The 17,432-nt window shown below is 42.4% G+C and overlaps 1 protein-coding gene across 2 annotated transcripts in view; it reads left to right on the top strand.

Annotated features, from left to right (window-relative positions):
* The window catches only part of LOC135225722 (selenocysteine lyase-like), a 59,122-nt gene that overhangs the window by 14,255 nt on the left and 27,435 nt on the right, over positions 1-17,432 (top strand). For both annotated transcript variants that reach the window (XM_064265095.1, XM_064265097.1), the window contains exon 5: positions 12,088-12,232. In XM_064265095.1, the coding sequence (XP_064121165.1) occupies positions 12,088-12,232 (145 nt within the window). The remainder of the gene's footprint in view (positions 1-12,087; positions 12,233-17,432) is intronic.

The raw sequence follows: 17,432 nt of genomic DNA, 5'->3' as shown, positions 1-17,432 counted from the left end.
TAATCTATACCATCTTCTAGTTAAGTTTAAAAAAGTAAAAGAGAATGCCAAAAGTATTGGTAGTAAGGATATACTTGTTTGTAAAATGCATACAGCCAGAAACAGCTGATTTGCTATGAACAGCCAATCCGATAACAGCAGCTTACCATCGTACAATAGTAATAAAAATTACCAGAGTTATGTTACAAATGACATTAAGGAGAATAGGACTGATATATTTTTACATTACATGTAGTAGTCGACTTACTACCGCAATTGGTTATAACCAACCAGTCACAAATCAATTAGGACGTAAGTCAGCCCGTGTTAATTTTCTGTAAGAATATTATACTAGCCTAGCCTACACTAGGGTAATCAGTACCATCTTTACATATAGGGTAGCCTAGCCCTACACTACACAGCATACTTTATACATATTTGGTATAGTGATTATCAATTACAGCTAATTCTCTAGGTTCAATGCACATTGGCTTATGATAATTCAGTATAGAGAGAAATTGAATAACATTTAACAAGTTAGCCTCGTGTATACGATGATGATGATATTGTGGTACATATATCGTATATATATATATACGAATACAGTCGCCCAGCCTTCAGTATACATAGTGCCTCAGGATACGAAATTAATCCGTTCCGAAGCAGTCTTTGTAACCTGATTTTTTCGTATCTCGAACCACGTTTTACATGTAAATTGCTTAATTCGTTCCAAGCCCTACAAAAACACCACAGTAAATTTTATAATGAAGCTAAATTGACCAATAAACAATGAAATACAACAATTTGGACCATACAGTGACTAACATAACATGACTGTGTAAATGTAAATAAAGTGTATTAGTTTACAGGGTACAAGAAATACTGTACGTATATATGTAATAAAATGGGGAACCTTACCTTTAGAGTGAGGCGCTCTCCAAAAGCGGCGACAGAGGAGGACAAATGGCAGAAAACATGTGCACTTAACTTTACAAAACACTAAAAAATGGCAGAAAACATTAACACTATAAACTTTACGAAACACATTAACCCTTTAATGCCGATTGGACGTATTAAACGTCGACGAAAATTGTCTGTCGGGTGCCGATTGGATGTATGGTACGTTGACGAAAAAAAGTTTTTTTTTTTTAATTAGCGGAAAAATAGTTATAGGCCTACTAGACGAAAACTTTTGCATCACATACCTTGGGGAATGCTGGGAGCCCACGGATCAAGGCGTTGTTTTGTTTACAATCGTTACCGAGGCGCGCAAGCGCGAATTTCTTTCTTCTCGCACTAAAAAGCATCAGCGACACATCTCAGAAATTATTTCGTCACTTTGACATAATTTTTGCACCATTTTATATTAGCCGTTACATGGAGTATTATACATGAAATTGTGCGCAATTTCATGTAGAATACAACCAAAAACAACTCATGGTTGTAGCTTTTATCAGTTTTGAAATATTTTCATATAAATAACGATAAGTGCCAAAATTTCAACCTTCGGTCAACTTTGACTCAACCGAAATGGTCAAAAAACGCAATTGTAAGCTAAAACTCTTATATTCTAGTAATATTCAATCATTTACCTTCATTTTGCAATAAATTGGGAGTCTCTAGCACAATATTTTTATTTATGGTGAATTTATGAAAAAAAAATTTCCTTATGTCTGCGCAGTAACTTCCAAAAAATCATACATTTTTTCGTCCAATTGTCGTAATGTTTGCACCATTTTAAATTAGCCGTTACATAAAGTTTTATATATGGAAATGTGCGCAATTTCATGTAGAATGCAAACAAAAATGACCCATGATTGTAGCTTTTATCAGTTTTGCAATATTTTCATATAAATAATAAGTGCCAAAATATCAACCTTTGGTCAACTTTGACTCGACCGAAATGGTCAAAAGACGCAATTGTAAGCTAAAACTCTTACATTCTAGTAATATTCAATCATTTACCTTTATTTTGCAACAAATTGGAAGTCTGTAGCACAATATTTTGATTTATGGTGAATTTATGGAATAAACTTTTTCCTTACGTCCGCGCGGTAACTCATCCAAAAAAATCATAAATTTTTTCGTCCGATTGTCGTAATGTTTGCACCATTTTAAATTAGCCGTTATATAAAGTTTTATTTATGAAAATGTGTGCAGTTTCATGTAGAATACAACAACAAACAACCCATGGTTGTAGCTTTTATCAGTTTTGAAATATTTTCATATAAATAACGATAAATAGAAAAAATTCGTCCTTCAGTCAACTTTAACTCGACCGAAATGGTCGAAAACTGCAATTGTAAGCTACAACACTTACAGTCTAGTAATATTCAATCAATTACCTTCATTTTGCAACAAACGGGAAGTCTCTAGCACAATATTTCGATTTATGGTGAATTTTTGAAAACAGCTTTTTTTACGTCCGCACATTACGAATTCATGCATCATTTTGTGATAATATTTTCTCTATGTTGCCTTGATCATTTTACAATGTGTTATACGTATACCAAAATGATCGCAATTTAGTGTACAATACAACGAAAAAAATTAACTTGTTAGCCTTAACCGTTTTGCTCACAGCGCGATTTGTATACAATTATATATGAAATTTTTTCCGCACTGTCATATATCCCAATACAGTGGTACCTCGAGATACGAAATTAATCCGTTCCGAGGCGGCCTTCGTATCATGAGTTTTTCGTATCTTGGAACACATTTTACATGTAAAATGGCTAATCCGTTCCAAGCCCTCCAAAAACACCCCATTAAATTTCATAATAAAGCTAAATTGACCTGTAAACAATGAAATACTACAACAATTTGGACCATTCAATACCTAAATTAAGAATAAAAATGCAATATCTGTAAATAAAGTGTATATTAGTGTACAAGAAATATTATTACTGTAACGTAAAATGTGGAAGCTTACCTTTCGAGTGAGGCTATCTCTGAAAGTGGCGGCAGAGGAGGAGGAGGACAAACGGCAGATACGTACACTTAACTTTACGAAACACATAAAAAAATGTCAGAAAAACAAACTAAACTTTACAAAACATATTAACAAAACTGTAACACTTAACTTTACAAAAAACTTAAAATAAAATTTATTTTGTCTTTTTTTTATTTTTACATTTCTTTTTACTTTTTTATACTTAACGTAATTTCAATTTCTTCACCACCGAATGGATGCCAGTCTGTTTACGGAATTTTTCGAACCACCCATGAGAAGCCTTGAACTCTGGGGTTGCCATTGATGTCCCCTCTCCGCCGTTGTCTTCGGCTTGGGCAATCAAATCGCCGAAAATAGCGCTGGTCTTCTGGCAGATTGCCGTATCAGTTATCGTATCGCCATCGATTTCTTTGTCCTCGATCCATACAAGAAGCAGCCTTTCCATTTCATTATGCACATGGCTCCTCTTGTTGGACAAAATAGTCACGCCCTTGGAAGGTGTAGCTGCTTTGATGGCTTCCTTCTGCTTAAGGATGGTGCCTATCGTTGACGGATTTCGGCCGTATTCCTTAGCGATCACACTCACCGCAAGCCAGCTTCATACTTTTTTATTATCTCCATTTTTGTCTCCATAGAAAGCATTCTCTTCTTTCTGTGAACTTCAGCAACTTTCTTGGAACCCATGTCTCTATGTACTGTACGTAATTAAGTTACGTATGTAGTATGTATACTAATTAGGTTCTCACAACACGATAAAGTAGCACAACACGATAATATGTACTGCAACGAAATCACTAACGAATTTACGTTACTAAACGAAATCGTTGGACCGAACGAATGCCGATTGCATACGGTAAAGTTTCGGGTGCGGAGTGGCCGAGCTAAGGCACGCCAATACGTATGTATAGAAGATGCATGATGGGAGGGATGCTGTCCAATTAGAGAGAAGGATCTCATGGCTTGGCTAGCATCAGGAACCAAAGGGAGAGCAGGAGGATGGTGGCGAGTCTACTAGTATAACTAAGATAACGGGATAGATGTTGACCAATAGAAGAGCAGGATCTTATGGCGGTGACTAGCATCAGGAACCAATGGGAGGGCGGGAGGATGGTGGCGAGTCTACTGAGTTAGCAGCGTGCGAGTTTTAAAATTGTTCGGAGCGAATTGCCTTTCTTCTAGTTGGCGTAAAATATCTAGATACTTTACTTATAAAAGACTGGGTGATTTGTCATTTGACTACATGTTTTCATACAATCAACTTACCTGTCAGATATATACTTAGCTAAGACTCCGTCGTCCCCGACAGAAATTCAAATTTCGCGCCACTCGCTACAGGTAGGTCAGGTGATCTACCGCCCTGCCCTAGGTGGCAGGAATAGGAACCATTCCCGTTTTCTATCATATTTTCTCTGTCGCCGGTGGTATCAACATTGTTGTTACTACCTCCTGATTAGAATTCGTTTTTCAAGGCAATTGATCTTCTTTCATCTGACTTTTTGGTGAAGTACCTGGATCGTTGTTTTGGCATTTGCTACTGTGGACTGGATTTGGACTTGCTTTTGATTTTTCTACAGAATGTCTGATTCAAGTGTTAGTGTGAGAGTTTGTGTGAATGTAGGCTGCAAGGTGAGGATACCGAAGGCTTCGGTTGATCCTCACACTGTATGCCGTAAATGGAGAGGGTTTGAATGTTCTTTGACTAACACCTGTCATGAGTGTGAAAGGTTGAGTGTTGAGGAATGGAAGACTCTAACTTCTTACTGGGAGAAGTTAGAGAGGGATAGAATTAGAAGGGCTGCATCTAAGGGTGTGGGTAGTACAAGGCCTATTGAGCCTTTTCCTGATTCTAACTCTTCTGTAAATCATGCATTTGATTCTCCCTCTTTATCAGGGCCCTCACAGGCTTTGCATTCAGATTCGGCTTCTGAGATCGCTGATCTGAAGGCTACATTTCAAAGGATGAAATCCAAAATGGCTGCCCTGAAAGGTAAGGATAGTGAAAATGACGTGTTAAGTGAAGTGAGTGCCCCCAGTGTTGTGGAGGGGGTGTCTGACCGTCTCTGCGACGCTCCCAGGCCTAGACCTCTTCCAAGCTCCCAAGCCCAGAGGAGAAGGAAAGTCGAAAGCCTTATGGAGGTTGTGGAGAATCCCCACCGGTCAGGCGTCCCTTCAGCAGGCTCTGTAGCGCAACAGACTGCTTAGTACCGCTTTAGGAAAAGCGTCCTCCGAGAGTGTTTCTCTTCATCCGGTTCTCCTTCACCTAAACGAGGGTGGAAGGATTCGGACCTTTCCAGGCCCCTGAAAAGGCACTGGAAAGAGCCTTTGTTTGACTCGAGCCCCGAGCGCTTCTCTGATGAAGCTCCCTCCTCGATCAAGAAGGCGAAGGTGGTTTTGACGTCTCCCTGTTCCGATAGAGCGGGTCAAACTCCTTCGAGGTCTCCCTTTCCTCCTGTTGAAGAGGACGCTGAAGAGGCTTCCAAGAGGATCCTTTTAGCTGTTCAAGAGCAGTTAGCCTCGTTGGTCGGAGTCCTTTCGAAAGATCCTCCTCGTAAGAAGGACGTTAGACTTCTTGTCAAAAAGTCTCGTCTTCTTTCTCCTGCCAGGCGCGAGGCGCCAGACAAACGTGAGGCGTCAACCAGGCGTGAGATGCCTTCCGAGCGTGAGACTTCTTTCAGACACGAGACGTCAGCCAGGCGTGAAGCGCCAGCCAAGCGCGAGGATCCTTATTTCAGCGAAGCGTCTGCCAGGCGCGAGATTCCAACCAGGCGCGAGGCGCCAGCCAGGAGCGAGCAGCCAACCAGGCGCGAGGAACCAGCCAGGCGCGAGGAGCCAGTCAGGCGCGAGGCGCCAGCCAGGCGCGAGGCGCCAGCCAGGCGCGAGGCGCCAGCCAGGCGCGAGGCGCCAGCCAGGCGCGAGGTGCCAGCCAGGCGCGAGGAGCCAGCTTTGTTACAGAGGGGCTCTGTACATACTCTTAGTCCCTCTCCGGTTAGGAGTTTGTCTCCCGCAGAGAGAGATGTTTGGAAAGATCCCCCAGACTTTAAGGCGGATTCTCCTTCTGATCCTTTTGTTGACGAGGATTCAGAAGACGAGGCTCGTGGTAGAGAAGGACTTTCAAACTACAAGGTTTTGACAGCTCTTCTTCTTCAGGAATAGGGAGATTCCTTAACTCCTGCCACTCCTCCTTCTCCGCGCTCTCTCTTTTCAAGCTCCAAGACGCCAAAGTCTTTGTCTTTTCTGAAAATGAGACCGACTATCTCTATGAAGAGAGCTCTTCAGTCTCTGGATAACTGGATGAAGACGAAGAAGGATCTGGTCAGAACTGTCTTCTGTATGCCCCCTGCTAGACTTACAGGCAAAAGGGGTATTTGGTACCAGACAGGGGAGAATATGGAACTCTCTCTCCCGGCTTCTGCGGAAGCTGACTTTTCTAGTCTGGTAGACGCATCAAGAAGGCATGGCCTGAACTCTGCTCGTGTGACTTGGGGTCTTTCTGAGCTTGATCATCTCCTCAAGGGACTCTTCCATGTATTGGAAGTATTCAATTTCCTGGATTGGTCCCTTGGGGTGATGGCCAAGAAGGCCCATGACTCGGAGGGCCTCGATCCTGAAGTTCTCCTCTGTATCTTGTCGTGCATAGACAAGGCGGTACAGGATGGTTCAGGGGAAGTCTCCTCTCTCTTTGGAGCGGGACTCTTGAAGAAGAGGGCTGTTTTTAGCGCCTTTCTTACCAAGGCTGTTTCTCACTCACAAAGAGCAGCCTTGATGTTTGCACCATGTCTGACTTTTTGTTCCCTTCTCAGTTGGTGAGGGACATTTCCCGTTCACTAACTGAGAAGGCAACCCAGGACCTTCTCCTTCAGTCTTCCAGAAAGAAGAGGCCTGTGGGAGTGGGAGAGAAGAAAGGGGCGAGTACGTCTCTTCAGCCCTTTCGAGGAGGCCCTCCCTCCAGAGCTCCCTCAAAAAGGAAAGCGCCTGAGAGGAGAGGTAGATCTTCCTTCCGTCCCTTTAAAAGGGGAAAGTGATGTAAGGAGCCTCCAAACACCAGTAGGTGCCAGGCTCCTCGGTTTTGCGGATGCCTGGGCATTCATCGATGCAGACGCTTGGTCGATGTCTGTGATAAAGAAGGGATATTGCATCCCCTTCCAGGACAGTCCTCCCCTGACTTCAACTCCGCGGGAACTGTCCGCCAAATACAAGGACCCTGTTCTGAGAGATACTCTTCGGCTAATGGTGGATCAGATGTGGGACAAGAGAGCGATAGAACTAGTGCTGGATCAAAACTCCCCCGGGGTTTTACAATCGCCTTTTCCTGGTTGCAAAGGCCTCGGGGGGCTGGAGACTAGTTCTAGACGTCAGCGCTCTGAACAAATTTGTTCAGAAAGAGAAGTTTGCCATGGAAACTTCTGCGTCAGTCCTTGCGGCTCTTCACCAAGGGGATTGGATGGTTTCCCTGGATCTCCAAGATGCCTATTTTCACGTCCCAATTCATCCTTCGTCGAAGAAGTACCTCCATTTCATGACGGGGGGAAGGATCTACCAGTTCAGGACCTTGTGTTTCGGCCTGTCCACTACTCCTCAGCTCTTCACAAGCCTGATGAAAAATGTGGTGAGATGGCTTCACCTGAAGGGTGTCAATATCTCTCTGTATCTAGACGACTGGCTCATCAGAGCCAGATCAGAGAGACAGTGTTTGGAGGACCTTGCTTTGACCCTAAACCTGATCAAATCGTTGGGATTACTCGTAAACCTCAAGAAGTCGCAGCTGATCCCCAGCCAGAACTTGGTGTATCTGGGGATTCAGATGGATTCTCGGGGTTTTGAGTATTTTCTTCTCAAGAGAGACTCGTGAGAGGCTTAGAGAAAGTCTCTCTCTTCTTAGGGAAAGAACGTACTTTGGCGAGGGAATGGTTGAGCCTTCTAGGGACCCTTTCCTCGCTCGAACAGTTCTTTCCTCTAGGAAGACTTCATCTTCGTCCTCTTCAGTTCTTCCTCAAGAGATCGTGGAACTGGAAGACAGGACTTCTCTCGGACAGTTTTCCCATTCCAGTGGAGATGAGACAACACTTGGAATGGTGGTTGCCCCCATTAAAGGAGAACAAGGGAATTTCCTTGGAGATTCGGGACCCAAGCCTTGTATTGTTTTCCGACGCGTCGGAAAAAGGTTGGGGAGCAACCTTAGGAATGAGAGAAGTGTTAGGCACTTGGAGTGCAATTCAGGTGTCCTGGCACATAAATTGCAAAGAACTGTTAGCCGTACACCTGGCTCTAAAGAACTTCAAACCTTTAGTGACAAACAGTGTAGTCCAAGTAAACGCAGACAACACCACCGCCCTTGCCTACATTCGGAAGCAAGGAGGGACACACTTGTTTTTCCTGTACGAGCTCGCAAGAGATCTACTACTTTGGGCCTCCCAAAGGAACATCTCCCTCCTGACAAGGTTTGTTCAGGGAGTAAGGAATGTGAGGGCAGACAGGCTGAGCAGGAGGAGCCAGGTCCTTCACACAGAATGGACCCTCCACTCAGAAGTTTGTCAGAGTCTCTGGTCTCTATGAGGGACTCCTCATGTGGACCTGTTTGCCACATTCCTCTCCAAAAGACTGGAAGTCTTTTGGGAGACTGGAAGTCTTTTGCTCAGTGGTAGAAGACCCCAGAGCTCTAGCAGTCGACGCCTTCCTTCTAGACTGGTCCCATGTAGACGTCTACGCATTTCCCCCATTCAAGATTCTGGGGCAAGTGCTGAAGAAGTTTGTGGCTTCAAAGGGGACAAAAATGACCCTGATAGCCCCCTTTTGGCCGGCACAAGATTGGTTCACAGAGGTAGTGGAGTGGACAGTAGACTTCCCCAGATCCCTGCCAAGAAGGATGGATCTTCTCAGACAACCACACTTCAAGAGGTATCATCAAAACCTCCCCGCTCTCGCTCTGACTGCCTTTCGACTATCGAAAGACTTGTCAGAGCGAGAGGTTTTTCTCGCAAGGCTGCAAGCGCGATCGCTATAGCCCGTAGAACTTCCACTATGCGAATCAATCTAAGTGGGAGGTTTTTAGAAGATGGTGTAAGTCGAAGAAGTTGTCCTCCTCCAGTACCTCTGTGACCGAAATCGCTGATTTCTTGCTGTTCCTTAGAGAGGACTCACATCTTTCTGTATCTACCATAAAGGGATACAGGAGTATGCTTTCGGCCGTCTTCAGAAATAGAGGCCTAGAGCTTGCAGATAATAAGGATCTACACGATCTTATAAGATCCTTTGAGACTTCAAAGTCTAAGGATACAGCTCCTCCTAGCTGGAACCTCGATGTAGTCCTGAAGTTCCTATCCTCTGATAGGTTCGAACCTCCTCATCTGGCCTCGTTTCGAGATTTAACAAGAAAGTGTTTGTTTCTTTTGTCACTAGCAACAGCCAAAAGAGTTAGTGAGCTGCACGCCCTAGAGGATAAAGTGGGGTTCAAAAGAGACTCAGCCGTCTGTTCATTCAAAGCACTCTTTCTGGCAAAGAACGAAAATCCTTCGAATCCCTGGCCCAAGAACTTCGAAGTTAAAGGCTTATCGAGTCTCGTCGGTAGGGAAGCTGAAAGGTCTCTTTGCCCTGTAAGAGCACTAAAATTCTACCTACAGAGGAAGAAACAGATGGGAGGCTCTAGACAAGGTCTTTGGTGCTCGGTTAAAGATCCTACAAGACCTATGTCCAAGAATGCTTTAGCCTTCTTTGTAAGGAACGTCATTACAAACGCGCACAAGACCTGTACTAATGACTCGTTTAGACTCTTGAGAGTGAGAGCTCATGAGGTTAGAGCAGTAGCGACGTCTCTCTCTTTTCACAGAAATATGTCGCTAAAGAATATCTTGGAAGCGACATATTGGAGGTGCAAATCTGTGTTTGCATCTCACTACTTGAAAGACGTTCGTGTGACCTACGAGAAATGTTTTTCTCTGGGTCCTTTCGTGTCTGCGGATACGATCCTGGGTATGGGAGCTAGCAACGATCCTTAATTTTTGTGCGTACCTTCTATTAGATATGTTCTAGACTTTCTGCTGGCAAAAGTGTTAGACGTTGCACAGGCGGCCGTTCACTATTGTTCAGTAAGGAACTCTTGTGATATCTTCTTAGAAGAGTATTTTTTTTTTTTTTTTTTAATTTATGTATGCGTGTGTACTGTGTTTTTTGAGTTCTGGTTGTTGTGAAGAGTTGGGGGATAACTCTTAACAATCTTTAGTACTAACATGGTGGTTAGGATCAGGTGATCGGGATCGGTTGTGTGCTCCTTCATAAGGTGTGTTGTCATATAAGTGGATTAGCACCCATTGACAAATACCATTTAGGCTCTTATGAGTAAGCGGATAAGACCCCATCGGCAGACCCACAAGAACTCTTGGCCATAGATCAAATATCTCGCTAAAGGCTCTTGAGGTTATGCAGACTTCTGGGCAGCAGCCATGAAGTCTACCACCTATCAGGTAGGAACCAAGGTCTATATATACCTACAACATATGTTGTTTACCTGTCTATTCCAGTAGTTAGCTGTCTCTTACCCTCCACCAAAGGGTGCCAATCAGCTAAGTATATATCTGACAGGTAAGTTGATTGTATGAAAATGATATTGTTATGATACAATAAAGTTTCATACATACTTACCTGGCAGATATATACAATTAATGGCCCACCCAGCCTCCCCACAGGAGACAGGTGGAAGAGAGAAAATATGATAGAAAACGGGAATGGTTCCTAGTCCTGCCACCCAGGGCAGGGCGGTAGATCACCTGACCTACCTGTAGCGAGTGGCGCGAAATTTGAATTTCTGTCGGGGACGACGGAGTCTTAGCTAAGTATATATCTGCCAGGTAAGTATGTATGAAACTTTATTGTATCATAACAATATCATTTTTAAGTCAAAATATAAATTGAATAAGTCTCGTGAACTAAAGTAAAACTAAAGTATTTTTTTTCGTTAACATATTCCGTTGTGGGCATGTTTATTTTGTAAAAAATATTATGTGATTCCGTTCACTATTTTCACTTCATTTCATCGTAGTACGAACGTTTACCGTTACGTTAATTATCTTTTATTGGCATGAAAACAACAGTAAAATGTGTTCTTTCAAGACCTGAAGTGTTGATTAAAATGATTTTCACTCAATTTTATCTACGGTTGTGTTTGATGGCGTAAGTTTACTGGAGTTATATCTTTGTTTTCAATGCATGATAATAGCACTATATGGATGAAACTCACAAACTTCGGTATAGTACCTTTAAACTCGACCGTAAACAAAATTCTCGAGAGAAATGTGTTTTAATCAAAACTATTGGGCATGAAAAGAACACATTTTACTGTTTTCACTCCAATAAAAGATAAATACGTAAAGCTTCTAGTATTCTGATGAGATAAAGTGAAAATATCGAACGGAATCTGTTGATTTTTGTTTATGCAATAAACATGCCCTCAGCGCCATCTACTAACGAAAAAATAACTAAATTTTGTTCATAAACGATACGTTTTTAAGTGATATTTGCACTTGAAAACACTGTATAACAAAATAACCTTGTCTCATATAAGTAGAGTATCTTGAGATTCATTTGCACTAACTAGAAGCAAGAAAGTCGCTCTGATTTGAGTTCAACACAGCAAAACAAACTTACTCGCAATCGCCCTCAGCTGATTTTCAAACCAAAACATGATTGCTATGTTTGCATTGTATAATATAAACAAATAATAATATGAAAATACATATAATATTATTAGATGCAGTGAAGTAAAACATAACTTTTTAAAAGATCCATATCCATTATGTTTGTATTTTATCATACGATACTAATATATGGTTATTACATACTCGAATTTTATATCTCACGTAAGATGCTACCCCCTTAAAATCAGCTCCAAAATTAGGCGTCAAAAGTCGCTTGATACGCAAGTATGTACGATAATGGTAATTCCATATAACTTCTAGCCTAAACTAAATTGCAGTTTACATGTAATGCTCAAGAAACTTATAGCCTAGCAGTAAAACCATCATCATAATTTAACTGATAAGTACTAATGAAGTGTGATGAAGTTGAGGTCTGGTGGAAGAGAAAATAATTTTTCTGTATTATGGAAAATAAAATAATTTGTCTGTATTATGGAAAAGAAAATAATTTTTCTTGTATTTTTGCAGATTATTAGCCGAAGTAAACAAGAAGCGCGAAAATGAAGGTTTGTTTAAGGTACTTCTTCACACAGATGCTGCACAAGCAATTGGAAAAGTTCCCGTAGATGTAACAGATCTCAATATTGATTATCTAACTATTGTTGGCCATAAGGTAAGTTTTTTTTTCCCATCTTTTTACATTTAGAGAGGTTTGTAGAAGTCTACTACACAAACAGCTGATTGTTTATATGCGGAACAAACCTTTGCTCCTAACAATAGGATAATCTCCAAATGCCAGCTGGTAACTGGTTAAAACAATCAAAGATTGTGCAACAAGGAATCTGTGAGATTTCTTTGACACTTGGAGAGTAGATGCTATCACTTTTGCTCTCCTTCCAAGGCGGTTGTTTGTGCCTGTGTTTCCTTTCTTTTTTCAATGTGATTGTTGTGTGAGTGTTTCTGTTTAATGTGGATTCCTCTGAGTCTTCACCACCTTGCCAATACATTCAGGGATTCCTGTGCTCAAGGTTTTTGGCGTCTGTGGTTACTGATCCTCAACGACTTGTAGTAGGTACCGAACGAATTATTGTACTACAGTGTGTGTGTGTGTGTGTGTGTGTGTGTGTGTGTGTGTGTGTGTGTGTGTGTGTGTCCCCCCCCGTATTTGTGTTTTCCAGATTCACGGATTTCTCTCTGGACTATATCTACCCCCTATTTGTGGGAAATTCACCTATTAGCGCAGTTTCTGGCAAGAATGATCACTAATTAGTGTTTTCATGTTATTTTCATGACTAAATACATTTTTACAATACAAAAATGATTTACTAATTTTCAAATACAGTAGTGCCTCAGGTTATGAAATTAATCCATTCCGAAGCGGCCGTCGTAACCTGAATTTTTCGTATCTAGAACTACGTTTTACATGTAAATTGCCTAATTCATTCCAAGCCCTACAAAAACACCACAGTAAATTTTATAATAAAGCTAAATTGACCAATAAACAATGAAATACAAAAAAATGGACCATTCAATACATAACATAACTGTGACTACCTGAAAATAAAGTGTATTAGTGTACAGAGTACAAGAAATACTGTATGTACTTGTACGTACGTATGTAGTAAAATGTGGAACCTCACCTTTCGAGTGAGGCGATCTCTGAAAGTGGCGACAGAGGAGTAGGACAAATGGCAGAAAACATGAACACTTAACTTTACGAAACACATTAAAAAATGGCAGAAAACATTAACAAAAAACTTTACGAAACACATTGACAAATGGCAGAAAACATAAACACTTAACTTTACGAAAAACTTAAAATTAAATTTTTTTTTTCTGATTATTTAATTTTTTTTTTTTAATTTACGTTTCTTAAAAAAAATTTCAATTTCTTCACCACTTCCAATTTCTGTTTTTTCGTATCACTTGGACCTTCCTGTTTGCTTACTACCAAAGGTCTCTTTAAAAAATAACTATCCAAGGAAGATTGCTTCTGCCTGCTTTTCAAAATGTTCCTGAAACGACTCAGGCAAACATCATCCTTAATTTCTGCCGTTGTCATAGGGTCCTCCTCCTCCTCCTCCTCCTCGCCGCTGTTAGAGAACTCTTCTTGAGCGACGTTATGTTGCATGGCCTCCAACTCCTTCAGGTCATCTGTTGTAAGCTACTCTTGGTGCTCCTGGAGAAGGTCATTGATGACGTCCTCGTCGACGACCAGCCCCATGGACTTGCTGAGTGCAACGATCTCGTCAAGATCTGGTTGCGAAACAGTTTCAGGATCGTCAACTGTTTCTGAATCTGAATCAGCTTCGCCCACGTTGAATCCCTCGAAGTCTTGGGCGGATATGGCATCAGGCCAGAGTTTCCTTCACAATGAATTCAAGGTTTGCCTCGAAACCTGCCAAGCCTTATAGATGACAAGTCAGATGCATATTACGATATCAAAATGCTCTTTCCAAAATTCATGCAGGGTGAGGTTTGTGGTATTAGTGATGTCGAAACATCTCTTGAAAAGCTGTTTTGTATACAGCTTCTTGAAGTTCGATATCACTTGCTGGTCCATGGGTTGGAGGAGAGGGGTGGTGTTAGGCAGAAGATAAGGAACCTTGATGAAAGAATACTCCACTAGGATATCTTCCTCGAGGCCAGGAGGGTGAGCAGGGGCATTGTCCAACAACAGCAGACATTTCAAAGGGAGGCGCTTCTCTTCCAAGAATTTCTTCACTGTCGAGCCGAAACACAGATTTACCCACTTGGTGAACAAAAGTCTCATTACCCAGGCTTTCGCATTAGCCCTCCACATCACCGGAAGCTTCTCCTTTAACACTTTGTGGGCCTTGAAGGCTTGAGGAGTCTTGGAATGATAGACAAGTAGGGGCTTCACCTTACAATCCCCACTGGCATTAGAACAAAGTGCAAGCGTAAGCCTGTTTTTCATTGGCTTATACCCGGGTAGCATCTTCTCTTCCTCCGTGATGTACGTTTGACAAGGCATTTTTTTCCAAAAATGGCCAGTCTCATCACAGTTGAAGACTTGCTGAGAACTGTAGCCTTCCTTGATTGTCATCTCGTCGAACGTCTGAACAAAGGCTTGGGTCGCTTTCATGTCCGAGCTGGCAGCCTCCCCATGTCGCACCACTGAATGGATGCCAGTCCGTTTACGAAAGTTAGCAAAACAAACCCAGGAAGCCTTGAAGTCTGGGGTTGCCTTCGAGCACTTAGATCACCGAAAATGGCGCTGGCCTTCTGGCAGATTGCCATCTCAGCTATCGTATCGCCAGCGATTTCCTCGTTCTTAATCCATACGCGAAGCAGCCTCTCCATCTCATCATGCACGCAGCTCCTCTTGTTGAAAAAAATAGTCACGCCCTTGGAAGATGTAGCTGTATTGATGGCTTCCTTCTGCTTTAGGAGGGTTGCCTGTTGTCGATGGATTTCGGTCGTATTCCTTAGCGATCACACTCGACCGCATGCCAGCTTCATACTTCTTAATTATCTCCATCTTCGTCTTCATAGAAAGCATCCTCTTCTATCTGTGAACTTCAGCAACATTCTTGGTACCCATGGCTAATAACGTAAGTAATTAACTTCACACACAACACTATAAAGTAACTTACAGTACAACAAAAGCAAATCAGTAACACGAATTTACGTTAACAAACAAAATCTATGTGAACAAACAAATTCCAGGTGTGTATGATAACGCTGCCGAAACAAAATGGTCAAGGAACTCCCTTATGTAGATGCATGATTGGACAGATGCTGACCAATAGGAGAGCAGGATCTTACGGCGGTGACTAGTATCAGGAACCAACGGGAGAGCGGGAGGATGGTGGCGAGTCTACTGAGTTAGCAGCGCGCGAGTTTTAAAATTTTTCTCGGTGGCCCGGGCGAATCTCAGATGTTACAGTACACCCTTTTGCAACCTGAATTATTTTTGTACACAGAAGCAAAAAATCTTCGTCTTTGCCTTCGTAACCTGGATTTTTTGTACATAGGGACTTTCGTATGTAGGGGTATGACTGTATTAATATTTATTAATACTGTATTAGTAAGTTTAATAAGATTAAAGGATATCACATAATAGAAGTAATATTCTCTCTCTCTCTCTTACAGAGATGTAAGGATAACTCTCTCTCTCTCTCTCTCTCTCTCTCTCTCTCTCTCTCTCTCTCTCTCTCTCTGTTATTGACTGTTTATATATTTCTAATGGTAAAATGTTTCAGATAACTTTGAAATGATATTAATAATACCAATTCAATGGTATATGTGATGTAGGATGATACTTTAAGAATACATTTGGTATTTGAACTTTCAAGATAGGCAGATATAAGCATTTTTAGAGGGGAGATCTAACTATTCGCGGGTTTGAGCTATTCGCGGGGGGGGTTGTCTGGTACCCATCCCCCACGAATACGGGGGAACACTGTATTACTAATCCCTCTCCGGAATGGCGTCCTGGCCTAAGTTGCAGTGGAGTGTTTTACAAGAAGAGGAAACATCACAGAGTGCTGACTCTTCCTTCTTAGGAGGGTTTTTCTTCTCTTCAACTGGACGATTCATCTATTGCTTTCCCCTGTGGCTAGTTCAGGTATACCCATGTTGCCTTCCTTTTCTTCCATTCACTTGTCGATGGAAGTATCAGGAGTATCTCAGGATGATGTTATGTTTAATGTGGCCCCCTTTCTCTCGGGTTCTAATTCTCTTCCCGAGAGGGAGGAGGCTACGCCATCTAATTTCTTAGTTTTAGGTTCAGAGTCATACAAGATGGCGACTGTTTCAGGTTTGGAGTCATCCAAGATGGCAGCTGTTTGGGTGTCGCTTGGTCTACGGGGTTCACATTCCTGGGATGGCCTGTTGTCGCATTTCTTGGAGGCACGTATCCCAGCCCCTGTAGCAGTCCCACCTCCCCCAGGACTCCTCTACATTGGCTCTCGTGTGCTGCCACCTTGCAGGGCTCCTTTGTCTTTGTTGAAGCTCTCTGGGTCACACCTTATCTCTCCGCCAGTGATGCCATCAACCAGCTCTGGCCTTAGAGATGTCGTGACATCACTTCCAGCATCCTCTTAGATGCGGAAGCCGCTCATCCACCCATCGTTATGATGTCATCCCTTCCCGGTGTGACGTCATCGTCTTCTTTCGCTGAGCCATCCGAGACTTTTATTTCAAGTGGTCGTCAAAGGCTCGACTGTTTTTCAAGAGAAGTTTCCTGCTGCCTTTGAGAAGAAGTGTCATAAACAGAGTGTTTCTTCCCCTCCTCCTGCTACTAAAAGATCTTGTAGAGGGGGGAGTTTCACAACTTCTCCTACTTCTCCATCACCACATCGCCATCATGTTGGACTTGGAGGATCTGGGACTCTGTAGCTTCGCCTTCTGCAAGCGAAAGGAGTGCATCGCCTTTTGCCTTACACGACAGTGTCTCTCCCATGCACGTCTGTGTCTCTTCATCTCATGTACATTATCATGACAGTTGGAGTGTTGAGAGTGATACGAGGGTTTCTCCATCGTTCGTAAGCAGACGTGACTCATCCTTGCACATACTTGCGGATGATATCAGAGGTACTACCCCCTCTTCATCTGTTCCTGTACCAGTTCGTCGGTGTAAGGACAATAAGGCGCCAGTTAAGAGGTCAAAGGTGGCTCAAGCTGAGCATAAGGATTCTTTGCTCAATAAGACCGGTTGACAGTCGAGAACGTGAGGCTTCCCTAGGCCGCCATTGTGTTTCTTGTTCTCCTGGAAGAGACCTTAACCTTAGGAGTCAATGTCCTTAAGGTAACTCTCTTCAGCAACATTCCTTGTCTCAGGACCGTGCTCAGTTAGCGTCTCACGGACATGTACTCAACTCGTTTCACGTCCACGTCCATGATTCCTC

Source organism: Macrobrachium nipponense, chromosome 13 (assembly GCF_015104395.2).
Source record: "Macrobrachium nipponense isolate FS-2020 chromosome 13, ASM1510439v2, whole genome shotgun sequence".
In the NCBI taxonomy this organism is placed as follows: Eukaryota; Metazoa; Arthropoda; class Malacostraca; order Decapoda; family Palaemonidae; genus Macrobrachium; species Macrobrachium nipponense.
This window is presented reverse-complemented; position numbering and strand designations above follow the sequence as displayed.